Below are 26,454 nucleotides of genomic sequence, written 5' to 3'. Positions count from 1 at the left end.
AGTCTAGTAAAAACTCTTCACCATTTTAACCGTTTACTGTTCAACTATAACCTAAATACGTTTGTCCTTTATTTGTACTAAATAGAAAACAGAATGAACGTGATTTGATTTTGTGATTGAACGTTTCAATGCAAAAGTTTACTCACTGTGCAAATAAATAAGTAAACAAGGGGAGTACGACTATTATCTGTTTAAATTTAGTTTAGCCATAAATAATTAAAAATCAAGAGGTACTCCATATTTTCAAAAGGCAAAACACACTCAATTTCAATTCAAAATATTTTAGGGTAAAAGATATTGAATTGAAATTTCCGAAATCAATATCCAATTGAAGTTATTTTTACACAAAGGCCGCACTATAAACGGTCGTACGTGCGCACCCTGTACATTCCTAATGGTAAACAAACAGCAAGAGCGGTCTGCGTCTCCTGTTGTGACATTACAACGCAAATATTAATTCCATGATTACAAACGTCAGAATTCTCGTATTGATTTCTTAAAGTATGACGGGAATCGTATTCATCACGGAAACATTTGTCCTGAGTGGAAATCGAAGCCATGACCTCCGGTACAGCAGTGAAGGACACTAAGCACAGTAGGTTATTTTTTTTTCGGATGGGAAATCAATGTCTCCTTCTGCTTTGGGTTGAGCGGAAGGTAATTTCAGACTTCTACTGACTCAAACCCAGATATGTTCCTTTCTTTGCCCTTCGTGTACCAGGTCCACGGTAACCCTTTCGGACAGTCTCGCTATCCCGACACGCCGACCAAGGCCGGGCATATAGAAAAGGACTGAGATCACGACCCTGGTTCACTGCAAGTTGCGATTCCAGAGTCTAGGTTGGGATCGAGGTTTTATTGCTATTTGTGTGGTGTGGTGTGAGTTTCCTGGAAAATATTGTAATTTTCAGACTTCAGGTTTGATCTTGTACGAACAATGATGGGAATACAATTTAGGATTTTATTTGTCAAATTATTAGAGACAAGGAAAAAACAATAATTAAAAGTCTCTATCTAAATGGGTATTCCTTTTTTGGTCGAGGTATTTAAAAGCTGTGATGGGTGAAACTTTTAGTATTTGTAGTTAAAGAAATACATCAAATTTAAACAATGTAGCTATCACAGAGATAGAGCCTGGTTTTAGACGGATGGGCAGATGACGTTTTTAGCTTTTGGGTGCAAACCACTTAAAAATACGGAGCGAAAGAGAATTATCCTTATTTATCATGATTACTAAATTCAACTATAAATATTTTTAATTTTTGTTGTCAAGCTCTAGTAATATGGCATCGCACGCGCTAATTTGCCACATCAAACCGATATCGGGAACAGTGGACAGTGTCCGAGTTCGGAATGCATGACCGATCGGCCACGAAGAAAAAGCGCTCGCTCCCCGGTGAATGAAGCGATTAGCGCTGAATGCTCAGCCGGCACGCGGAACCAAACGGATGGCACGACGCGCGCGCATCCACGCCGCGCTTTGTCTCAGCTCGCTTGACCCGTGCCCCGGGTAAAAACCGTGCCACACCAAAAACTAATAAAAAACAATCAAAAAACACCATCGAACTGCTTTTAATTGGGGAAAAAATATAACTGACCACGCTTTTTCAAATCGAAAACGACTCGAAACAGTTCTTTCTCAGTGCGCCGTCGTCTATTTTAATGCAGATGAAGATGCTATTCTTCGTAATGATGTTATTGCTCCGTCTTGGAGTTTTTGTGTAAAATACTTTGGATGCCATAGCATTCTATTATTCATGAATATACGTATGGCATCATTAAAGTGTTTCTACACAATTGCACACGATCCGTAGCCGATTGTATTTTTTGTGCAAATGGCAACACGGCACACGACCGTTACGGGAACGATTTCCGCGACGGATTCGATAAATTCGCTGAACCCGAGATCTCGGCAGAGAATCCGCTCGTTTAGGATAAATCCCTTAGGTAACAAGGCGTTTGTTAGGCGAGAGCGGGGCTCGCGAGTTGGCGCTAATTTAAGCTGCGAGTGTGCGCGGGCGCAGGCTCCGCATCTCATTTACCTTATTAAGCGGAGGCTCGCGGCCGGCCGCGTCACTCAACGTCAGTCGCGGAGCCGCGCGCCGCATAAACACCTCCTTAGCCACCTCTATCGCCGCTCTAATCGAAACAGCGCACGCCGCCGCGCCGCTAGGAACCGCCACTGTACACACTAACTGACTAATGAATTGACTATCACTAATTAAAAGATACTAATACTAAAAACATCAAATTAATTTTCAACAGGATACTTTACTTTTGCGGATGTAATTACTAAGATTAACAAGAAGCGCCATGTGGGCACTACGAAAAGTATTTTAGAGGAAAGAAAGAAACGGTTTTACATATTGACTAGAGTTGTTTAAGCTGGAAATCCAGCGGCTAATGGTCTCATTGGTGCATCAGACGGCATAAATCTGCGCGCTCGGCTCTGGGCTCGGGCGGTGTTTCAGTAATGAGCTAATTCGGCCTGCACTCCCCTTCGCTCCTGCCTCCTTGTCTACGCCACTACATAAGGGGATCTAACTCAGCAGAATCCCTGGGAATGCATCGCGCGATAATTTTCATAACTCAGAACGAAGCATTGCTACAACACTGATGAATGGTCAGACATTCTAGGCACCGTAATCGCACAATACACAGACAGCTATGCAATTTGACCGCCTAACTAACAAACCGTAGCAAATATTGTGTTTGTTATATCAACTTTATGTGCAGTACTTAATATTAAAACAAAAGAACTAATAGCTGAACGCAATGAAATAAGTGCATACTTCTCACAATCAAACCACTAGAATAAAGTGTGAAGCGAGATAACATCGCAAAGACAATAGGCATTGTTTCTGAGTGTAAACAAGAAACGCTCCGACCAATCGGACGGCGTTCCACTGCTTGCGAGCGAGAGTAATTAAAAATTCAAATTAGGAGCGTCGCCCCTCGTGCGACGCGGTTGGTGATTACGGCGCGTTAATTACCAGCGACCAATTAAAAGCCGGGGCGACAGAGCGGCACGCTGCACCGGCCAATGGGGACGCGTCGCTGAAGCGAGGCGTGGTAATTAAGACGAAGCGAAAGGGTTGTGATTTTCCGGGCGTTCTCGGGGGCGTGTAATTAATCACCGCCCGACGTGAAGGAGTGGCGGCGACACACCCTTGTCTGTCCACATTGTTTTAACGTCTAATGGAACACCATGCCGTACATAACAATGTTTATCTTGTAGATACTGCACTACGAGTATATCTGCTTACAGATATCTCGTTCATTATTGTGTTCTACTCTGTACAACCATTGGTTCGTTCGTAATTTTTTTACACAAGTGAAAATGTTATCTTTATTTCACGTTTACAGGAACTTAATATAGCTACTGAGCAAATAAAGATCTTACGAACCCTTCAAAGAAACAATAACGCTGGTTTATTTGCATGCAGCGATTCATTGGGACGTAAAACAGGTGTAGGTGGAAGAAATTGGGTTTTTGCTTGAGCCACGGTTTTGGGCCAAACGCACTTTACTCTGAGAATATTTTTGTTTCTTAGATATATTTGCATTTAGAGTAACTTTTTTTCCTAATATGATATTTTCTCTATAACGTGTAAATTCTAGAAAATTATTGCTAAGCTGGTGGATTACTTGCCACACATGGATTACAAATGGCTCGGCATTACAAAATTCACCAGAATTATATCACAATAATGTTATAAGTTTGAAAGTAAAATATAAATGTGTTTGTATGTTTGTTACCTTGAATCCATTTCGATTAAACTTAGTGTGGAGGTAGCTGACCTTATCAGCTTAACACAGGCTATATTTTATCCGACTGCTTTATAAGAGGGATATGTTTTTATAGCTATAACCGGCATCTTGGTGGGCGAAGCCGCGAGCAACAGCTAGTTATGCAATAATACAATCTGAGAAAGATCAGAAGCTCAACCTTCTTTCATCGACTAAGAAAGTTAAACCCCTTCAGTTTACACATTTATTATGATTATCTAATTCTTAAAGGAAATAAAGCCCGCTCACAATACTCTGCCCCTGGCAGGTGTAAAACCTCGCTCTGCAAAAGAACAAACATTCGTTTCATTGTTGGGGGCTTACAACACTGTTATTAACAAAGCCGATGAAGTATAAATGATCCGCGTAGCCATTCCTGAAAGAGAGTTATTCCAGCCTCCCCCCCCCCGCCCGAGCTCGCCCCGCGCACCCCCCGCCGCCCCCGGCCGTCACCGCCAGAAGAAAAATGCTAACACGCCCCCGCGAAAACTATTAGTTATTTTGGCACCCCCACAACCCTCGCTTCCTTCGATTATGAACCACTACACATTGTAGTTTAAGAGGTCACACGTTTATTAATTTCAATTCCCAATATACCTTTGGTTTTTCCTGGCTTGTAATATGAATATTGGAAGAATTGAATTACAAAAAAATATCTCCAATTTTTCGCCTTGAAATCAATACGAAGTTTGCCATTTGTTTCATAATTCTCTTCAATGTCTTCTAATGTCAGTAAGATAGTTGATGTCATCAGGTATGTAACATCATAGCTATTCAATGTAGGTACATTGTCTTCTCCGTAATGTTTGCTTGAGTAACACATTACAACTAATTCCGGGGTTTCATTCTTCTCAGAGTTGACGTACAATCACATTGTTGTACATTCTATGTAAAAACAGATGTTTGAAATAGTTTCTGCGTACAACAAAGCGTACATTCCAGTTCGTAACAGATCTTCAGCAAAAACAATATGCCATGTTTTATAAATGCCGATAGCGCTACGTGCCTAAGTATTGGCAAACTATCTGCCGCTCGAACGCGACACATTTAATATGTATCGAGATCGATTCGGATCAACATACGAATTCCGATTGATAAGTTATTTAGATCCAATCTGGAGATTGCAAAACCGTCTCTAGAACATTGGGAGGGATACAAAAAAGCCGGCTTAACACTTAAATCTCGCGTTGCAGACGAGATGATGAAATTCAAAACAAGATAAAGAATATGGCCCATAAAAGTTTCATTGCTGTTAACTTATTTATGAAGTCGGCTACATATTTAAATGTGTACTTACGTCAACTGTACATACACACTAACTCAACGTTTACGCATGTGGTATTGTTTGCTATATTGCGCATTGAGACATTCTTCCTGGTTTAGTGCCATTCTTAATATTGTGGGGGTCGCGCAAGGTACGTACCTGAGCACCTTTTTATCAAGGAGTTTGGTTTAACGTTATGCGCTATGATAATTCGAACATGTTATTTTCATGTATGGCCTGAATAAAGCTGTGCCTTTGTAAGTTCCACTATCAAGACTGAACAGAAAAAATTGCATACGTAATCAATTTCCAAAAGAACAATTCGTATTCGCTTAAAGCTGTTCCACTTTTACATGTGTTTATAAAATATATAAATACACAACATTAGGTATAGCAAGCCTGCAGTTACTTGGTCTACGCGACAATATTTCCTAACGAGTAGGAAGGTAATTTCTTGCATCTAACAAATGTTGACATCGTGTTTGCCGGGTAACCGGTAAAGGAAAAACAAGTGAGTGTGAAGACAAATATGTGTTCCCACGCTAACATTTACTTGTTCATGCTTATATAGGCATGCCTTTGGGACTAAGCAGACTTCGTAGCAATGTTTGCGACTCCTGAATACCTATTTGAGAACATCTGAATATGTTGGCAAATGTTTTAGAATTTAATTGAAAGATTCCTTAAAAAATTTCACAGTCGAAACATAGAAGGTGATAGAACTAGTTACAATTATAGCAGGATCGAATGATAATTTAACAAAATAATTGGGAATTTTCATGCTTCGAAATTATAAGACTTGTATTTTTTGAACTATGACTAGGATTTTAGAAAGTTGAGTCTTTATATAAAGCTTCTTATCATTTTAACTCTATATAACCCAAAAAAGAAATCTAATTGGGTACTTTATAAATTTTAAAATCTTGGCAGCGCCATAAAATCATAAGGGACTTAACGTTAGATTTTTAAAGCACTACTTTTAATTAACTCTGTCTTAATTGATTAGTTGTAATTTCAGTCTTAAAGACGTGTGATGTGCCAAATGACACTCGCATAAAAAATATTAGTTACCATTACCGACGAATTTTGTTATTCAAACTACTTTTATTTAACGTCCCGACACAAAAGAAAATTATTCCAACTATATTTTTATAAAATAAAGCCAAATATAAAATGTTTTTCCCCACTAACGCCATATTTCAAGAGATAGATGATCTGTTATTATGTTGTTTGTATGTAGTTGTACATTATAACGTTTTCGATCAGAGTCCGGTCTATGTGAGGACGAGATACGCAAACACGGTCCCTCCGCACCCTCCCATCTGTCATAGACGCTTCCGACACACGGCCTTCTGCTTAATTGACCTCCCAGTCCTCCCGATTATATGTAACTATTAATATATATACTCGTTATTTATGTCACATAGGCTTGTAATAAATGAGTTGTCTAAAAGGTTTTTTCTTATCTGATAAGTTTGTTCTTTTGCCAGTCTTTCAAAACTCGAAGGGCCTCTCTTTTCCTGAAAGTGTTTTCAATAGATGTCTATTCTAATTTTGTATCTACCCAATTTTACCTCAATTTTCAATATAGTATAGAGCTCTACCTCTACTTGATGCGTGATTATGGAGTTGTAATTTCCTCTTCTGGAGACGAAGTTTAGGTACCGTAACGCCATAACAGATGACTACCACTTACCTTTATAGCTAACACAAAAGGCCACCGCCACACAAATAAACGTAGTTTGCACATACGATGAATAGACAAAGCACACAGTCACATGAGGTCATCTCCCCTCATTAGGTGGTTAGTTTTCCGGGCGTGTCCGCAGACTCCGGGGGGGTGAGGTGCACGGGGTTGGTGGCGGTCCGAGGGGGGGAGGGGGGCACGGTAGACGGGAAGTTACTTAATTAATCCCCGCGCGGCCGCCATTGGCCAGCGGGAGGCACGGGCGGGCGGACGTCTCATCGCCCACGCGTTAATTGGGCGGGAAGGCGCACAGATTACACCAACGCTTCCCGTTAATGAAACCGGACGCTCCGTCCCGCAGTACATAACTATATCACATATGTATGTGCTGCTGAACATGTAGCTACTATACCGACTATGCGCCTGTAAAGCTTACCTTTCTCATAAACTTCACTGCAATCGTTCATGTTAACTTTACGATAGTCTTTAGAGTAGCATTTATGTTTCTGAGATCAGCAACAAAACGTTACCTTGTTCAATTGTGTGTTTGTCATAGACAAATATCATACAAAATTTTAATCTTTACATACTCGTACGCATCCAACATTAGTCTCGGATATATATATAATTATTATATAATTTGTAAAGGTTTTAACGAATACAAAATGAAAAATGGCTCGTATAACGCTGTTGGGGCGTTAATAAATATTGTAGTAGGGAAGGAGTTGACTCGAAACTAATATTGCTCTCGTCGCGTCAAGTGAACGTATAAAGCTCAGATTTAGCGTGAGCCGAGGGCTGAGCAGGCGCGAAACGCCCAGGTAAAGTACCTACTTACACCTCGATATACGAGGAAACGTAAATTATAATATTGTGTGTGTCGGTGCTAACCCTCTCGCGCTCACGTCGCGGCGCCGGGCGTGTGTGCGCGCCCACTGAAAGAAAAGCAATTTCCTCCGGGCGGCGGGCGGCCGAAGGGGGTTGAGGTCTCGCGCGAATATAATTTTGTTCATTTTTTTCATTCGGGCGAGTTAATTCGGCTTTGCGGCGGAGTCGGCTATTGATTAGGGCGCGTCTTACGTTTTAATTTGTTTGCGCGCGCAGCCCGCGATGCACCCGCCGAGATGAGCCCCCCTGCGCCCGGCGCCTGCACCCCCCACCATCTAATGAACCTCTAACTATACCTAATCAAATCACGCTCCTATTTATAATCATGCTCGCGCTTCACATGTTTATTTTAAGTTTTCCCTGTACGTCCTGTGTATGCCATAGAGGAGCAGGTTGTTAAAGAAATAATGAAGTTTGTATGATGTTTGCCTGCAGTTATAAGAGATTTTGTAATTTTTTGAATGCGCAAAATAAGGAAATATTTTTCTTTCGGTATGTTTCTTATTAGCATATCAATTAGCAATTATCTAATCAATGTAAAATAGGACACAAATGATGCGATACTTGTAAAAAATTGCAGACTCTTGATTCGCATTTCTGTAGTCAGAGCTCTGAGAATTGAAGCCTGAGTGCACTACCCTAGGTATACATAGCGTACCTACACGTTTAACGTTACATACATGGGCTATCAGATCAGCAGACCTGATCACGATAGCGTAATTAAGGTTGCATCGTCGGTGCGGCTCGGTGCGACGCCATTGGTCATCCGCGCCCACCCCCGCCACCCCTCCCCCTGCTGGCCCGTGTGCCGGCCACCTAGCCTCAACCCCCCGCTCGCCTGCTGAAACAACGCCGGCTGCATGTGACACATTAGTAAATGAGACGACATTCGTTACCGGAGCCGAGCGCAGCCATGGAATTTCCTCATTGAAAGCCTCGCCAGTTAGAGAGTTTAACACAAATGCAATTTCTAATAAAATGTTAGAGATCTCTGTTACTGTATGAACCTTTGAAATTGGAAGCTTTCGTAGGGTTTTCCATGCCTGTATCTAAATTGGCAATAAGCTTTAATAGTAACCAAAAAAGTAGAAAACGAAACTAAGAAAGCTATACTCTACATTATTATGAATTTATACTACTTTTAGTCGCTTGCAAACTTATAGCAACATTTTCAGTGACATTTACCGCCTTCCTAAATAATTATAACTGATTGTGTTGTTTTCTTTTATTTTACTAAATTTGGTGAGTGTGAGGTTACGGGGCGAAGCACCTCACATAATAAATGGAGAGGCCGCCGCGGCCGCCTCCGCTCGGCCATTAAGGCTCGCGATAGTGGATATTCTTCGGGGTTCACTTTGTTTTATTACTTTCATTTTATTGTTTTAATTTGTGTGCGGGTGCGCTATTTGCGTGCGCGCAGTTTGTCGCGCGCCCCGCCCACCGCGCGGCGGCCAATCGCGCGCGGCCCGCTAACGAGGTGCTGTCGCGCGCGCACCCGCGCCCGCTGCGCCACGCGCCCGCTGCGCCCGCGCCTCACACGCACAGACATCGCGACAATGCTCATTGTTTCAAACTATTCTTATTTTGTTTTAGTTAGGTCCACCTCGCCGGCCGGCATCGCCTCCCACCGAGCGATAATTTCAATGTCGTCGCGTATATTGTGATATTGACTGAGATTCCACTCTGGCCATGTTTTATCGTCGGAGGCGCGTTTCGTCAGAGCTACTCAATAAGCAATAAACCATTCGCCTCCGAGGAGTTATTTTAAACCCTGACTGGGACTCGAATTGAGCCCACGCCTTTACACCTTTTAAAGGTTATTGTGTTTCCGAAACGCTAAAGATATAAACATCCAGCAGCCTCACAGACATTTACATCTTCAGGTAAACAAAATGCAACAGCGGTTACAAAAAATGTATTAGTCCTACAATGTTAGAGTCTTCAGAAGTACTACTAGTTATACTAAAAATCATAGTCCTCTTATTCTTGTTCAAGCTTGTCTCAGATCCCAATTATAATTATTGTTTGTTCTGCATACCAATACCGTCAGCAAAATTCAGTGTGATTTTTAAATCCGACCGGATCAGACACAACGCAAGCACGAATAATATTAAAGGGGAAACTAAGCAATTGATAGTAAAAATGGGCGTCGAAATAGAAAAATATCGTCGGACGCATTCGTGGCCTGGTAAAATATTCAATCGGGGCAATTCGGGTCCGCGTATAAATTCGGTACCGCCATTATTTGTAGCGCGTCCTCGCGACCGAAAATCGGTACCTACATTGATAGTCGTCATTTTTCTTGTAGGTATCGTTAATATTTTACGGGTGCGTGTCAACGGTTTATGGGCCCACTCTTAACACTAAAACGTTTTAGCCGTGCTCTCATTGTTTATACATTTTACTATCCACTTTTTATAGTTTATTGCAGCTTGAGTGCTGTTCGGGGTTATGACACCGCGCGTTACGTTTCTGTGACGTTCGATTGTATGCCATAGAAGTTGATTTTTATTGCGGCCTGATGTCGGACGGAAACTTTTAGAATTATCATGTGTATATTTGGTAGGCCCGGCAGGTAGTAACCGAGGCCCGGTGGCGTGCCGCGACCAATCACTGCCAATAATAAACTGGCTAATAAACGTATTACTGACTGGTATTACGTATCATTGACTGCCAACGAAACTTCCCTAATATTACAATTTCCCATCAATTTACAATTACAACGCACTAACTTATTATAAGTCTTAATACCGTCTTCCAAAAAGACATTTTCTTTATTTCCACTCAAGAAGTAATCATTATAATTGAGCACAAATAAAGCTCTGGCATCGTAAAGCACAACAACGGACGGCTTCTTATCTAAGTGTAATTATCCGTCCAAGTTTGCGAGCTGAGAGAAAGAATAGCTGAAGTGTGCGCGTGTGTGTGAGTGGGGTGTGGGGAGGGTAGGCTCACATGGGACGCGCTCTAATGAGGTGCCTGAAAGCGACAATGTCTTTGAGTAAAGCAAATGTGTAGGTATCTACATAAGGGGGGTGCCTCCTATCTACGTTCTATTTTAATGTGTATCTAGTGTACGTTTACTATAGATAAATAAATGTTATGTTGTTCACAAAGAGCTTTATAGAGTATATAATGTAGAGCTGAAGGTTGTGATATGAACGGTATTTTATGAGGAATCTAAGGAATAGTTGTGTAAGACATGGAACGGGGAATAGCTAGTTGGTATCGTAATGAGGAATTTGATACCTTATCCGTTATTTATCTTGATTGAACTTACTAAACTGTTTTACATCTACAATGTAAATCAAAGGTATGTAACATAGGCTCCATAATATTTTTTACATTTTTGACTGGCGTGACCGCTAATTTCTATATCGTAATAAATAATGAGTCAGAGATTATCTTATTTTTTGTAGCTATAGCAAGCATACATGGTCGAGCTTGGAGTTAGACGTGCGGTGTGACAGCGCCGGGCGGTGTGAGTGGAGGCCGGGCGATCCGTAAAAGCGCGGGTCGATTGCGCCTTCCGGTCCGGAGCCGGTTTTAATTTCCCGCGCGTGGCAGTGGCGCGTTAAGTCTAAACGGTCGGAGATGAGCCGCACACGTACTAATATCATGCACGGCCCGGGCCGTCGCCATAGCGACGCACACTCAAATGACGTGTGTGGCGCTGGCGCGGGTAGCGGGCCCGCGGGTGTGAGGCCGGGGGTAATATGATTTGAGCGCCCCCGGCGGGGTGTCGCGCCCGCTTGTTTGCTCTCCGATGCAATCGCGATACGAGCCCCGCCCGCGCCCCGCGCCCCGCCGGCGACACATCTCTCACCTCCGTCGTCGATAACCGCATCGGATTCCTTGTTGCAAGCCACCGCATTCTATTGAAATAGATACCCCGCGCCCGCCTATCCACACCTACCTACTGCTCTACTCGATTTACACGTCACCCCTTGCCGCACAATTTTCAACTCCACTCGACAGACCGCGCTCTTCCGTGAGGTTTCTGTTACCTATTACCTCATCGCCTCGGATACATGCCTTGCATGCCTCTACATATACATTTACAGTATGCTCGCAAATATGACACTCATCCTTTTTATCAGAAGCTCAGAAATGTGTCCATTTAAAATGTTTTACGCGACCAAGATGGGTAAACTGGTACATAAAGTGTCACCTCGACAACGGTTCTTATCCTTGTTATGGTCCTAATAAATCAATCACTTGATTCCGCCGACAACACAGTAACAACCGCCGTCATATTCCCGCGATCTTTTTGCGTGTTGACTCAATCGTGTGTTGTCACATCGAGTGTGGAATCTGGCGAGTTTACGCGGCGGCCGGTGACAATTACGCGGTGCCGGTGCTCATTAGTTGCGGGCGCGCGGCCGCTTCATGTATCATGTATTGCGCGTCGCTCGCACTCTCGCAGCGCCAGCCTCCGACCAGACAATAAAGCAATCAATCGGCACCGCGCGCCTCCGCAAACGAGCTGCCAGCGAGCGACGACGACGCTCCACCGTGTCCGAGCACAATACATATGTATCAAACTATACCTGTCGTGTAACGCGACTTAACTACGTGTTCTCTAGTTGTACGCTAGTCGGAGATACAGGTCATCATCTCGAAACGGCGCACGGCACTCCAGTTTCAGGCTTAGGAAACACTACCTCTAAGGCTTTCCTAATAGGGCATTGTGACTGAACGGTGTGCGCTGTTCGGGCGGCTGTAATTGCGGCGCGGACGCCGGGGGCCGCGGATAATGCCGTACGTGATATATGGTACTACGGCTAATAACAGAGTTCGAGCCCAGCGCCGATTATCCCTTTACCCAGCGCAGACGAATTCGTATCGATCGGAGCGTCGTTCGGTCTCAGCTAATGAGAGCGGGATTTACTACTCATTATCCACTTGTGGTGGAGCCCGAGGCGCGATGAAGACGTCGCGGGGTCGCGGTGCCGCGGGCGCACAATTTGCCGGCGACCGGCCAGCGCGCCGCGCCGCACGCCGCGCCCGCTCCGCCGTAGCCCGCAGCGCGCTGAGCGCTTTGTACTTGGTCCTGGTAATTGCAACTCGGCACACCGACACACCGACGCGATACACCGGCGACCACCACACGACCCACGGTAGTGGATAATTGCACTATTGTTGCCTTGATGCCGCGACTAGCTCACAGACTATTTTCAAGGAAGTTATCCGCGTTTAAATTAGAAGGTTCAAGCATCGAACGAACTTTGTTATTTGGACAATTAAGTTAGATAAGAAAATTAATAGTTACATTGAATCGCGGCGGTAATATAACATCGCATGTTCACTTTAGGCGGTGGAATGTAAGCACACCCTGTTCTTTGAAGCAATTTACTCTTACCCTGTATTCATTTCATGATGATCCAGTACTTAGTTAAACGTAACCTCTTGCCAGTTAATATTTCACTGAAGGATATTTATTATAGCCCATTAAATATTTGGATTAGAAGGAGCTCGTCGACTTGTAGTGGGAATGAGTACTGTAGGCGGAGGAACATTGATTGGATTTGTCTGTCAGATAAATAATAAATAGTTCAGTTAAATTGTGTTTAATTTTTTTGTCTTACCTAGAATAAAATCTTCTTTTGTTAGATGGCTTGGTCGCGGCTCGATGTTCGTGCTGTCCGAGGCGCAGGCGCGCGCGCTGCTGCGCCCCGTCAGCGACAACGTGGGCACCGGCTCGCTGGTGGATGTGGGCGCGGGCGACGGAGAGGTCAGCCGCCGCTTCTCTAACTTGTACCCGCGAAACTACGCCACCGAAATATCCGCCAGCATGAGGAAGTCGCTGGCTGAAAAGGGATACAGGTAAGTGAACGATAATAATGGCCATAGTAGGTTATGCCTCCATCCATTTTGACTCTTGTCAAAAACAATAAATAAAGACCTGAAGTGAGACCTTAAGGTCTCAAAAATAACTCTGAAAATACTTTACCAATTTGGACAGGATTCTCGAAAGCTAGAAAAATCTTGCTCGATTCGAATTACGAATACAAAGGGTATAAATACTGTAAACGAAGTCCAGAAAGCCACGGTATGCTCTCACACTTACTGCACGGTTAGCCGAGGGAGCGAGGGTTCGATCCCCGCGTAAAACGACTATTTGTGTGATCCACGAATTCTTACCCTGAGTCTGGGTGTCTTTGTGCATGTGACTTCCATATTTGTTTGTGAAACCCCCCGAGACACAAACATTGAATTGCTTAAAACGGGGGTCGCTTAAAACAAACTTGGGCATAAGAGCCATGTCTTCGTTCGTTACTAGTGATGAAGTTCATACACAGTTCCCTCATTAATTCCTTTCAGGATTCTGGACACAGAGACATGGCACCATGAAGGCCAGTTCAACTGCGTGTGCATGTTGAACTTGCTGGACCGCTGCAGCAAGCCCAAGACGATGCTGCGCCAGGCCAGGGATTCTCTCGCCCCTGGCGGAGTGCTCATGCTGGCGCTCGTGCTACCCTATAAACCTTACGTAGAAGGTAAGCATACCTACATTCCAATGTAAAATTAATTGCCACTGAAATTTGACTTCCGATTCAACTCATTTCTATATTCAGATCATTCGTGGTCCTGTTATCTTTACTTACTTAAATCATTGTCTGTTTGTACCTCTAATTTCAAATTTTAATCACCTACTTTAATAACCTCAATTAAGCACGTCATGTCCGTACTTTAATTTAGTTTTCGTAAACGTTGATTGCTTTAACGTATACTACCTAAAGTAAACTGCTATACTGGAAAAAGACTTACCACTTTTTTTACTTACCTTCAGTAACCGCAGACCACAAACCTGAGGAACGTCTGCCAATCGAAGGCTTGTACTTCGAAGACCAGCTCGCCTCTTTCGTAAAGTTCATGCGGGAGGAGGCCGGCTTCGAGCTGGTGTCGTGGACGCGCGCCCCCTACCTCTGCGAGGGGGACTTTGCCCAGGCCTACTACTGGCTCGACGACTCCGTCTATGTGTTCAAGCCGACGCCGGACCCCCTCAAGTAAACAGCTACAACGAATATTCTACTCTTTAAATGTCGTACCTTTTTGTGAAACTTCGTATTCATAAAGATATCCGCCATGAGACGCGGCACAATGTAATGGAAGGATTTGAACACTCGGTCAAAGACCTCGATGGTGTAGCGATTAATGCGACTAATGACTTAACCAAGAGTCGCACGGTCAAATAAATTTAAAAAGATTATTTGTATGTAATAATAACAAAGTCCACGACTCAATAGCCTGAGAGAACATTACTCATGTCACGGGGCTCACCACTTTGTGAAAACACTATTGAATGGTGTAAAGAATTTATCGTAGTCTCACAGACTTGGAAACTCAATCAAGGTATTAGATTTTTATACATAAATTAAACATTAAGTACGTACCACAACGTTGATACTGAAAAAATCGAAGGTGCAATTAAGTTCAAAATTCAACACAAGTTGTGTTGAACGCTTTGCCTCTTTGGAACAATTTCTTTGAGCATCTATTCATTTCCAAAAATATATAAAACCTTTGGGTCTCTGTAGACCACATGTAACTTAGCTTCTTATAATTACATTCCTAGATGTAGATTGTATTCCAATACATTGACGTGTGGGTAATCTTTCAACATTTTCGTCTCGTCTAAAGCATTTATCGATTTCGTGATGTCAATTAGTGTAAGCACTTTTAATTATTTTTATCGTCTTTGGTAGTTTGTAGGTATTTTGTAAAATTTCGTTAACAATGTAAGTAGTTTAATATTTCGTTGCCTGTTAGATAGAGTTTATTTGAATGTACCTATATGTTTTCTACTTCACATATATAACCTTAATATTTATCTTTCACGCAGACAAATAATAATGAACTGAGGTAGTGAAATCAACGAATTGCTGTAACAGTCATACATACTTCTTTCTAAGGTTCTATGATATTATAATGTTGTAATAATTGTATTAAAATAACAGATATTCTGGTTTCAAAGCAAACATATTCTTGATCTTGTTTAACATTTGTTCGCACCCTTACCACTGGCGCAAAAATAAACCAGTATAACATAAAACCGGAGCAGTAACTGGTCATTTAATGAGTATGTTCACTTACCGCTACGTGTATAACAGAAGACGTCCACATATTTAATTGATATTTGAAAGTATTTTACTAAAATCCTAGAAATGTCAGCTAAACAGCCGAAAGCAGTCGCAGATGAATATCGTTGAGAGATGTTCAGCAAGTCCTGTAAAACAATAATAAAAATAATATATTCTTACCTTAAGATGTTAGTAGTCTGACAATTAGATGTTTTGTACGTTTTCTACGGTGTATTATTGTAGCAATCACGTTCTTATTCACCAATACATACATTAATCATAATTTCTGATAATTAAGATTTTAAATAACCAAATGCATATTGTATGTACTTATGGATTGTGCCAAATGTGCTTAAATGTATATAGAACATTCCACAGATATTATATTGTGTTAACAGTTTTAGTTATTTGATAAGTTATTAAATGTACGTTTTAATTTCTCTATTTATTAGCGTGCCTTTTATTACGTAATTATAATATTTTGTCATTGTACGTTCCTAGCACTGTTCGTCATTCCGTACATTTACACTTTGTTCAATATTAATTACCTACTGCACTTTTTAAATTCAAGTTAATGTTGGTGTATTATTGGATGTTTTAAAATTTAATGATACTTAATTAACAATGTAGTTTTATTATTACTCCATAATTGTCCACACCTAATGAATCCATATTATACCCAAATATACAACGATTCAAGCTAGTGTGCACATCACTGCTACCTGACAATCCCACACTGTCGGGAATTTTTTAAGACAATCATATTATTGTGATTTTTTTTAAATTGAATAACATTACTTTTTATTGGCGTTCCTACAAAGTTTTGCCTTAGTAATCGAAATAATTTTCACATGTAAAATAGTATGTTCAGTGTTTATTTTTTCATTTTACCTACAATTTTACCCTTTTTATCAATCTGGGCAGACAGTGAAGTGGTGGTTACCTATATTTTTCTGACACTAAATGAGGTATTTCTCAAATATAGGGTAAAAATACTAAAAATAAAATAAATCCTCAATTTAATCATTATTTATTTCTAAGCACTGCTTTTCATTTCTAAATTACCACTTTTACATTGAAAAAATCTTCAATACAAATAATAAATTATGTAAATGGCAAGGCCAAATTTTGTATAACATAAATACAGCTGATGAATGCTTAAATCGAGTCAAGTTCTCTTTCATCCAGGAATACAGTAATACTATATCATACAGTCAACGTCTTCAGGGTGTCGTTCTTTCAAATTAATCAGTCTAATACGAAGCGATCACCAGCTGCAAATTACACTACAAACTTAAAGAAATTTAGAAACATAATCTATATGTATAATAGTAACTAATTTTCCGATTGGTATATTGCATTATAATGTCAAAATTACATTTTGATTGAATAAATTTATCACAGAATTCAGATGCCAAACGAATCGCAATTGAAGATAACTGGTACGTATTATCAAGTAAGTATAAATGCTTTATAAATGTCAAATAAGGATAATAATGACAATGAATAATTTAACGTGTCCGTAAAACTACAATACAATACAAAACACTATGTTATTACGTATGAAGTAACCATCATGAGAGAGAGTAATCTAACGAGAAACATTTAAGAAAAGTGATGACACTGTCACCACAGCGGGTGCTACAATAAGTGAGATGCACACTGCGCTCTTAGCTTTGGGAAACCAACACTCAGGAAATCATGTATCGTCTTCACATTATCAAGTCCAACCAACCACATAATTCTTGACGTAATTTAATGAAGCAACTCCAATCACAAACATTCTAGTACATTTACTAATTTCCCGATTCCCAAGTAAGCGCGACAGAGTGATGTATTGATACAATGAGATCATCAAATGTTACAGGATATAGTTCCCCGTATATTTGCACACTACACACGCTGAACTGACAGGGCGAACGTATAAACAAATTAAAACAAAATAATTTCCAATACTTTAAGAAAGATCTCCAATCGTATAGATAAAACAAATGCAATATGAAATCCATTTTTGACTAGAAAGCTTACAATTCTAATACAGAGAGAGATTCTTTTGGAAGTTTATAATACTTTTTCAAGAGTAAGATTTTGACGGTTATATCAACTTATTTAATACTAGATGTGTTGTTAGTTGTCGATGAAAACGTAGTAGCCTCGTAATTATTTGGATAATGTACCGGAACGAGAGACGTAATGTAGATTTGTGAGCATGCCTATTATACCGCGTTATAACCCGCTAATACGAATATGAAATACAACATAGGTGTACAACGCACTTACCTACAAAAGCTGCTTATAATTAATGTTATTTGACAATAATCAAATAAATTGTGATGCATACAACAATCCAATGAACAGAGACCATGACAGAATCAAGAACTAATCCTATAAAATACAACGTCACACCCTCCTCACTGTGATGTGAATATATGATATGGTATTTATTGTTATGATTTAGAATTACAGTAGAAATACAGAATACAGTTAATAGAACCATCTAAACGCATTTTTATTGTTCCCAAACAACAGCCAAACATGCTATTTACGCTGTCAACTGTCTTGATGTGTGACTAGTGAGTACGAGGGCTCACAATTAATGCCATGGCTCTCAAGCAACCATCTTTATGAGGTAAGAGCTGACCTAGAAACTTGACAGCATATATAGCAGTGGGCACGTTGATAGGCTATGAAGCAACATTGGAACCAAAACTAAATTGGTCTATTTCAATCGAGCTATTCCAAGCGACGCTATTGCCAGGTGTGAGAACTAGAAGAAGGAATTCAGAAGTGACCAATTTCAACCTATGCAGGCCTTCTGGAAGACAACAAACATAACAAGGTGAATCGTGCATACTTAGATATAATTGATGCAGTGATCCAGTACCATTAGATGGGTATATTGCATGTGCAAAAAAACTCGTCCAAAAGAACAACTTGGGGAACTAAAACAAAGGAAACAAACAAGTCCTTTGACTTCCCTATCTTTAGGAGGACACTATTGCACTAACTGGCCTATGCAAATAAGTACACTTATAAAAACTGTTGCACGATAAGACGACCCCGACGCGTGGTGCAAAAGTTACTTGTTCTATCTTCAAAAACAAGGGTGATGTGCTCGAATGTAATTATTCTAGAAGAATAAAAGAAAGAAAGCTCGTGTCATATAGAGCAAGAATTTATGGGAAAAGTGAAGGAGCGACAATTCTGATTCGATCCTGTATTAACGAAAAACTAGACGCTTTAGATACTCGGTCTCGATGTACTGTACGGTTTGTATGTACGGTTAAACCACCACGAAACCGTTATTTGTTTTGTAATGCGCTTTAAGAGACAAAATTATTCCAGATAGGCAGAAGAAATGCGAAAAGGAGATGGATGGAGTGTGCTAAAGATGATATAAATAACATAAAAGGGTGGTGAGCAGAGGGGGATGAACGGTAGAAATACACATATTGTGCCAATCCCAAATAATGGGAACAGAGCAGGAAGAAGAAGAGTACTAAGATACAAAACTTTAAATTTAAAGTAGGCTTTGCCCATTTATTGCACTAATCATTTAACTTATGTAGTCCATTATTTCACACGTTGATGATACGGAAGTAGACAGCGACTCCTATCAGATAAAACTTTGATCGAAGTCAACTTCAGCTAAGCTCCTTCGACCGTTTCTAGAACTCTACTGTACACTGAAATACAAAAACATACTCATAGGTACGATGAAAGGGAGGCTCGACTACAAATAATAACTATAAGTATTTACATTATCAATAAAATAATTTTGTACGATGCGACAAGTACTTCAGTGTAAAGTGTAGCCATTATATCATAACTTATCGATCCTAACTTACCACCCACGCGAACATCAGCTAAGACGTGAAAAATTTGCAGTCTTCAATAAGATACTATCCACTCTATCATTCACAAGACAAGACTTGGCGATCAATCTTTATCATAATCATATAATTATGCTAAATCTAAAATACAATAATTTACACTCAACTGTGCCGAAATACAGAGTTTACGTTTAGGGACGTAATGGCTGATAAAAATATTTAGTTCGTAAAATGAAAGCATTCCATAAAGGATGCGGAAGATATTGGGGTTTTTAAAGTTATAAAGAACTCTTAGATTCGAAGTAATTACTTGCTTTGCTTGCATAAATAGCTTTGTCCAGCACAGGCCTAACCTAACAGCATATCAATCATTCAAGCATTAAAAAGATAATGGGAAACGTGAGATCTCTGTCCAGATATAATTCCCTAGGGCCCGCAACTCGAGTTGAGCTGACGACGCACTAAACGTGCTCCTACTAAGTTACATCCATGTCAAGACTTCGCTCAGACCTACATATTACACTTCTATCACAGTGTAAATAATGCACTTACGATAATAACTGAGAATTAAAATGAAATAAACTTAAAATAATTACGACGAAACTTGAAATTAATGTAAAAAAATACCTTAACCATTAAATATGTTTAACAACGAAAGCAATTACATACATAATTGTATGAACTTTTACAACAGACAATATTAAATTATATGTCATCATTAATATATAAATGAAACTTCTGCAAACACTAACAAGTAAAGCAAATTCCGCCAAAAAAATTAGGAAAACTTTACATGAACTGGGGGCAACTAGTACTAGTACAACCAGCGCTCAGTTCGTGCAGAATACGCAGTGTATATACACGACTTATTTAAAGTATGTTTTAGCGTTAGAACAAAACGCACTGATTTCCTTAACGCCATATCCATCTAAGTAAGCAACCCGGACAGCTTCGAGACACGGTTCAACTTTATAATATACAATTTTCATATAAAAAAATAAATAATCGGTAAAACTATCTCAATCTTATCGACTAACATTATAATGAAAAGTTCGAGTAAATACTTTTACGAATAAAATATGCAGATCTTGATTAAATATGAAACTAGCACGTGAGCTGAGAACTAATGCTGTATAACATTGATTAATAAGGCTGTACAACATATTATATTATAAATACCGAGTAATAAAAGATTCATTAATACATTGATTTAAAATGCGCTACTGATTGAATTAAAATTCCTGTACACAAATATGTATGTTATGTTTGGACTAAATGACGAATTTTAAAAGTTTTGTCTATTACAGTGTTGCCACAAATGAAAGGTAATTAATTCATTTCGTTCATTTTGTGGTAACACAACATTTTTCAGGTTACATTTATTCTACTTCGTGTTAATTGTTATAATGTTTACTACAAGGTAAAGGTTCTACGCGTGTCGGGCCCGCCGAAGGTACCGTCAAACCGTGTCCGCTGCTAGCGTGTGACGTCACCGCGGCGCTCAGCCGTCGGCGGCGTGCGCGTCCGGGGGCTAGTTGCCGCTCACTATCTTACGGCTCTCCAGCTCTTCCATGTTGTTTGAACTGGAAATATACAGCAGTAAATAGCATTTCATCATCAATGTTTAAATACAGGATAAGTGCAACTCGGATTCACGAAACCAAAGGTTTTGGACAAATAAGCTAAAAAATACTCAAAAATTGCAAGGTCAATCTTTAGTTTTAGAGTTTATAGTTACAGCAATAACAGAAATATTATCTGTGAGAACTTTAGTTATCACGGATCATGAGATACGGCCTGATGACAGACCGATGGACAGAAGGTCAACACTGGTGCTTTAGCCATAGAGTTCCAGCGTTTATCCCTTGACAAAAGAGAACATTGAAATATTTGTGTGCTCACCGAAGCTTATCATCATTCTTCCATGAGGTGACCTGAATATGCGGCGGCGGCAAATAACTGCGGAGCGACTGAACCAACTGGATTGTGTCCAACAGAACTGAAATTTAAAGAGCGCTTCGGTTGTCATATCGTTACATTATATTATTATGCTATCTAAATCTACATGGGATGAGAACACTTAAAAATAAACTTAGTTTTTTTTTGTAGATCTTTTCACCAAAAACATTTGTGAGTTGAAAAAGTTGTATTAATGTGGAAGTTTTATTCCGTAGCACGTGTGTAGAGGTATGTGTGGCGTACTTTTCTGCAGCTGCTCGCTCTGCTTGCCGTAGGGCTTGCACATGGCGGGGCGCACGCAGGGCCGCATGCGCTGCAGGTTGCGCGCCAGCTCCGCGAAGGCGCGCACCACGCGCTCCTGGCCGCCCGCGCCGCCGCCGCGCTCGCTGTGCGCGCCCGACCCCGACCCGCCCGACAGGGACTCCAGGCTCTCCAAGTTTGCCCTGCCAAGCGAATCATGATTATGTAAACAACTTAATCTAAAAATAAACTTATGTTGTAACATAGCTCCTTGAAAAACAGTATCCTTTATGGCTTTCCAAATAAATTTTTAATTAGGAAAGCCGTAAAAGACTAAATATTGACACATATTTTAATTTAAAAAGAAATACATATTTTTGATTAATTGAATATATATAAAAGCAGTTAAAAGTAAAATATGACAAAATCTAAATACAGAAAGAAAATCACCTCAGAAAATCGGTCAGTTTGTGTTCATCAGAATAGTGATGCTTGGACTTCGTATCAAGACTGGCCTGCGAAGTTCCCGACGAGCGTTGCTGGGAATGACTGTACTTGTCTATAGAAGACTGGTGCCCAAGTGATCGGTTTTGGTGCTGGAGTAACATCTGTTGATGTTGTGTCAATTTGTCCTGGTTGCGACGGTCGGACTTCTCGCCTGTTAAACTACCTAAAATGGGCATCACAAAAGATTAGTTATACTAACTATAAACAAAATCTTTTTTCTTTATAATATGGGCAACCCAAGAATTAAAAGACAAAGCTTGGTGAATAAAAAAGGAAGAGTAGTGGTTTTGGACATAATTTTTTTTATAGATTTATAAATGTATACTGATTTTTACATAATAACTCACTGAGAGCAGCTAGATGTGGTGCAAGAGGAAGCTGATAGTCTTGTGCTAGAGCAGTGCTGCGTAATAGACGCTCGACTGCCTGACTGTCTGGGAGATTTGAAGCACCCGCATCTAAGATCAAATCAGAATATTCCTTGTAACTGATAATCTAAAATTCGAAAATAATGCCTATTTGGTTATGCCAAAATGGCCAAGGTGTTTTAGGCCAAAAATAAATATGCTTACAACCAACAATGCCAACAATGCTTACACCCTTTAATTGCAAACACTAATAATTAAATTGTATGAGATAGTAGATCTGTTTTTCTTGTCGAGTTTTTGTATTTACACAACTTCACATACGGAAATCCAAATTTAGCATAATTTAGCTTGCATAAAACAACTTTAAGGCCTGACAATTCAAAGAGCTTACAATATGAATGAATATTTCATTCTGACAAACTATTAATACAACAATGAGGTAGATCATAAAGTATTCACTGTGTTACCTGGTATGTATGTAGGCTGTTGTGACAGATGCTGTTGTATTGACTTCTGTGTCATCTCCAACTGATTCTTATAGTACCGGCAAGCAGGGTTGGGACAATTCTGTACTACTTCAATTATGAACTCCTTTTCCATTCCAAACTGCTCCCGGCCTATTGTGTAAGATTCTACAACCTAAGTTTAAAAATATTTCTATATTAATTAAGTTAATTAAGACCCAGTGGGCACAAAAATGATAAAAACAAAACTTCTATCGATTTTAGCTCCTTTTATATGGTATTTATTGATCAGGGGACATTTAAAATAACTAAAGCTAAGACAATAAGATTTATACCATAAAAGTTATCAAAGAAAATGTATTTGTTAGGGGTAAATAATAAATGAATACTTACTGCTCTAACAGTAGCCTCCAAGCCCAGATGTAATCCATGTGGTCCATTCATGTGTTTCAACATCACAGCATTAGCAAAATGTTCATATGGTAAAATTATCTTGCCATTCTCACGAAGAATCAGTCTGCCTTGTGTGTCTAAACCAACCCTTGAGGCCATCATTCTGTTGCAAAAGTTAACACATTTTTACATGACTGCTAATAATTTCAAAGGATTTTATTATTAGTATTAGTTTGTAAATGGTCATTACATCCTAACATATGATAAGAATCTTGTAAGAATATTATAAGGCACAACAAAAAATCTGATACATTACTCACTGTAAATAAGCAGCACTGGGAAGCATAGATGATTCCTTGAGATCACTGAAACACTGTAAGAGTTCTATGCTGGGGCTCCAGCCTTTGTTTTGTAGATACAGCTGCAGAAGCATGTACAGTTTCTCGGTGACATAGCCCTCGGCTCCGTGCGGGGTCGCCGAGCTTGACGTACTCGCTGCACCACTTGATGTCCCCGTACTCTTAGCCAACACACTCTTCATCGTTTCCGCCAAATCCATCTTGTAGATGTCTAAATAAGTCCTCTTTTGGGAATCCTTCGAGATAACAAACAAACAGTTTAGCAAATAATGCCAACCATGGAGATCGATAGCGCCAGACGACCACTAAAACACTGCCTCACACAACATGTACACGTATACTTACCAGAATGATAATATGTTCGTGCTAACAAATTGAACAGAATTTGAGTAATTAAATTTTAATTACTGATTTATCCATTCGATATCTCGGGCAAAAAATAGAAATAGTGAGGTTTTCGTTTTTCTCTTGACGCTGTCAATTTTTTTTCCATCGAATAAAAACGATCTAGTGTTGTGTATAAATTTCGTAGATAGATATAATAGTTTTATTTTACGATAATATAACAAGTAAGGTATTTATCTGAACTTTAAAATAAAATTTAGATATATTCTTATTGAATAGTTAAGAAAGATGGACATTATGATCAAAATTTAATACCTAAACTAAACACAAATTTAGTAAACGATACCAAAACCTGGACTAATGTCAAGTTAATTGACGATGGAGCTCGGAGGAAGCTCAGTTTGAAATAAAGAAGTTAAATGGAAAACGTAGAAATAGGTTTATACCCCGTTCTTCTGCGTTTTGGGATATGGACGAGTCTACACCACAGACCGAAAGAAATTGCAATCTGTCTACGGCTAAGGTCTACGGTCTACACATTTGACGTTGACACAGTTGACACTTCATAATAATAAACGAAATGACAACGTGCAGGTATTATAGAGAGGTTATGTTCTAACGATAAATATTGAATTAATTTATTAGTCTGAATATTTGAAATTATAAGATCGTTGCCATGGATGAATTGATAGTAGGAACCTACGAAGGCTTTATGCTAGGCTATTCAATACGGACTGAAGATGAGGTAAGTACCTCTTGCAACATTAAAATGTAAAAGTATTTCATTTATACAATATTCATTCGCGTTCTTCTTGCAGGTAATGAAATTAAAGCAGACGTTTGCTACCCATTCGCATACGTCGTCAGTACGTTGTGTTTCAGTGGCTGGCAAATTTCTTGCCTCTGGTGGTACAGACGACAAAGTCGTTGTGATCGACATGAAGTCTCGTAAGGAACACACAGTGCTTATGAATCACGATGGGACAATAAATGCGGTCGCTTTTACTCATAATGGAACACATCTTTTGACTGGCAGTGATGATGGGTCAATAATTGTGACAAGAACAGGCAACTGGCAAATAGAAAAGATATGGAAAAAGGCTCATGGAGGTTTGTTTTCCTAATTATGTCTATAATTTTACCCACATGGTAGTCCATTACTACTGCACTGTTGATCCAGTGTGACAACTATTATTCAATGCAATGGACACTTGCACTGACTACCATACTTTCTTTATAATAAGACTTAACCAATACAAATGTCAGTTTAACAGTGTCTTGCAAAACGGGACATTCAACTTAGTGTCTATTCCATATCAGTTACAAATAGTTTTATTCCTTTTCTTTCATTACATATTAAGCCTGGTTCTTATTATTCCAGGTCAACCTGTCACAGCAATTGCTGTACATCCATCAGATAAATTGGCCCTAAGCATTGGAGGCGACAAAACACTAAGAACTTGGAACTTGATCAAAGGCCGACCAGCATTCACAATTAACCTTGCTAGTAAAGGTGTTTTATTGCCAACAGAAATTAAATTTTCCCCTGATGGAGATAGATTTTCATTGGTTTCTCAACAGACTGTTGATGTTTGGACAATAAGTAAGGCAGGAGTAGAAAAGAGGATAACTTGCAGCTCTAAACCAAGTTCAGTGCAGTGGCTGACAAATGAAAGGCTATTTATAGGTTTAGATAATGGGAATATTATTACCCTTACTATATCAGATACTCAGGCTTTGACATACCCAGCTCACAAGCACAGAGTCAAGTCATTGTATTATGAAAATGAAATGCTATATTCTGCATCTAGTGGAGGCGAATTAAAAGTATGGTCAGTGGATGATTCAAAGTTAAGTGAATTATGTTCATGTAATGCTGCATGTAGAGTCACTTGTGTAACATTAAATAGACAAAGCCATTTAATTAAAAAAGAAGACCATTCTGATGATGAATTGGAAACAAAAAATAAAGCTAATGATGAGGATGTGAATGAAGGTTCTGATGAAGCAGAGGAAATGCCATCTATCCCTCCTAAAAGGAAGCCAGGAGCATTTGTGACCATCAGTTATGGAGATGATACTAATAATGATAATGAAGATAAAGCGGCTGAGACCAATCCACCTCCAGCAAAGAAGTTCAAAAAAAGAAAACGCAACAAAAAGCCTAAACTCCAAAAACCAGACAATTAAATATTTTAATGTAATCACTTGTCTTTATTTGGTAAATTCATAGCTCTTATGCTAAAGAATTTTAAGCATATATTACAGGCAATT

The 26,454-nt window shown here is 39.7% G+C and overlaps 3 protein-coding genes across 7 annotated transcripts in view; 2 read left to right on the top strand and 1 right to left on the bottom strand.

The window, feature by feature from the left end:
• The window catches only part of LOC113496918 (methyltransferase-like protein 9), a 42,327-nt gene extending 26,166 nt beyond the window's left edge, over window positions 1-16,161 (top strand). For all 4 annotated transcript variants that reach the window (XM_026876319.1, XM_026876334.1, XM_026876328.1 and 1 more), the window contains 3 exons: window positions 13,242-13,454; window positions 13,953-14,128; window positions 14,422-16,161. In XM_026876319.1, coding sequence (XP_026732120.1) covers window positions 13,242-13,454; window positions 13,953-14,128; window positions 14,422-14,642 — 610 coding nt within the window. In that variant the 3' untranslated portion in view covers window positions 14,643-16,161. The remainder of the gene's footprint in view (window positions 1-13,241; window positions 13,455-13,952; window positions 14,129-14,421) is intronic.
• Window positions 16,162-20,534: 4,373 nt separating this feature from the next.
• LOC113496894 lies at window positions 20,535-24,501 on the bottom strand. Of its 2 annotated transcripts, XM_026876282.1 has the most exons (9): window positions 24,181-24,442; window positions 23,797-24,071; window positions 23,477-23,639; window positions 23,087-23,258; window positions 22,599-22,709; window positions 22,195-22,414; window positions 21,748-21,947; window positions 21,448-21,544; window positions 20,535-21,128 (listed from the first exon to the last, which is right to left on the bottom strand). In XM_026876282.1, the coding sequence occupies exons 2-9, from the start codon at window positions 24,033-24,035 to the stop codon at window positions 21,077-21,079; spliced, it is 1,254 nt and encodes a 417-aa protein (XP_026732083.1). In that variant the 5' UTR covers window positions 24,036-24,071; window positions 24,181-24,442; the 3' UTR covers window positions 20,535-21,076. The 2 variants fall into 2 exon arrangements, with proteins under 2 accessions (XP_026732083.1, XP_026732093.1); XM_026876292.1 differs by lacking the exon at window positions 22,599-22,709 and having other exon boundaries at window positions 24,181-24,501.
• A 234-nt stretch (window positions 24,502-24,735) lies between these two features.
• Window positions 24,736-26,385, top strand: LOC113496909 (p21-activated protein kinase-interacting protein 1-like). Its single transcript, XM_026876302.1, has 3 exons — window positions 24,736-24,925; window positions 24,999-25,290; window positions 25,562-26,385. The coding sequence occupies exons 1-3, from the start codon at window positions 24,857-24,859 to the stop codon at window positions 26,368-26,370; spliced, it is 1,170 nt and encodes a 389-aa protein (XP_026732103.1). The 5' UTR covers window positions 24,736-24,856; the 3' UTR covers window positions 26,371-26,385.
• Window positions 26,386-26,454: the final 69 nt, after the last annotated feature.

Source organism: Trichoplusia ni, chromosome 1 (genome assembly GCF_003590095.1).
Source record: "Trichoplusia ni isolate ovarian cell line Hi5 chromosome 1, tn1, whole genome shotgun sequence".
Classification (NCBI taxonomy): Eukaryota; Metazoa; Arthropoda; class Insecta; order Lepidoptera; family Noctuidae; genus Trichoplusia; species Trichoplusia ni.
Note: the sequence above shows the minus strand (reverse complement) of the source record. Positions and strands in the feature narration are given on the sequence as shown.

Bases quoted from the DNA above. Each gene is read 5' to 3' on its own strand.
- LOC113496894 (XM_026876282.1), bottom strand. From the start codon at position 24,035: ATGGATTTGGCGGAAACGATGAAGAGTGTGTTGGCTAAGAGTACGGGG. The intron at 23,259-23,476 runs GTAAGTATTCAT...TTTTAAACTTAG, and splicing joins TGGAGGCTACTGTTAGAGCA to GTTGTAGAATCTTACACAAT. The intron at 22,710-23,086 runs GTAACACAGTGA...ATTTGATCTTAG, and splicing joins ACAGCCTACATACATACCAG to ATGCGGGTGCTTCAAATCTC.
- LOC113496909 (XM_026876302.1), top strand. From the start codon at position 24,857: ATGGATGAATTGATAGTAGGAACCTACGAAGGCTTTATGCTAGGCTAT. The intron at 24,926-24,998 runs GTAAGTACCTCT...TTCTTCTTGCAG, and splicing joins CAATACGGACTGAAGATGAG to GTAATGAAATTAAAGCAGAC. The intron at 25,291-25,561 runs GTTTGTTTTCCT...TTATTATTCCAG, and splicing joins ATGGAAAAAGGCTCATGGAG to GTCAACCTGTCACAGCAATT.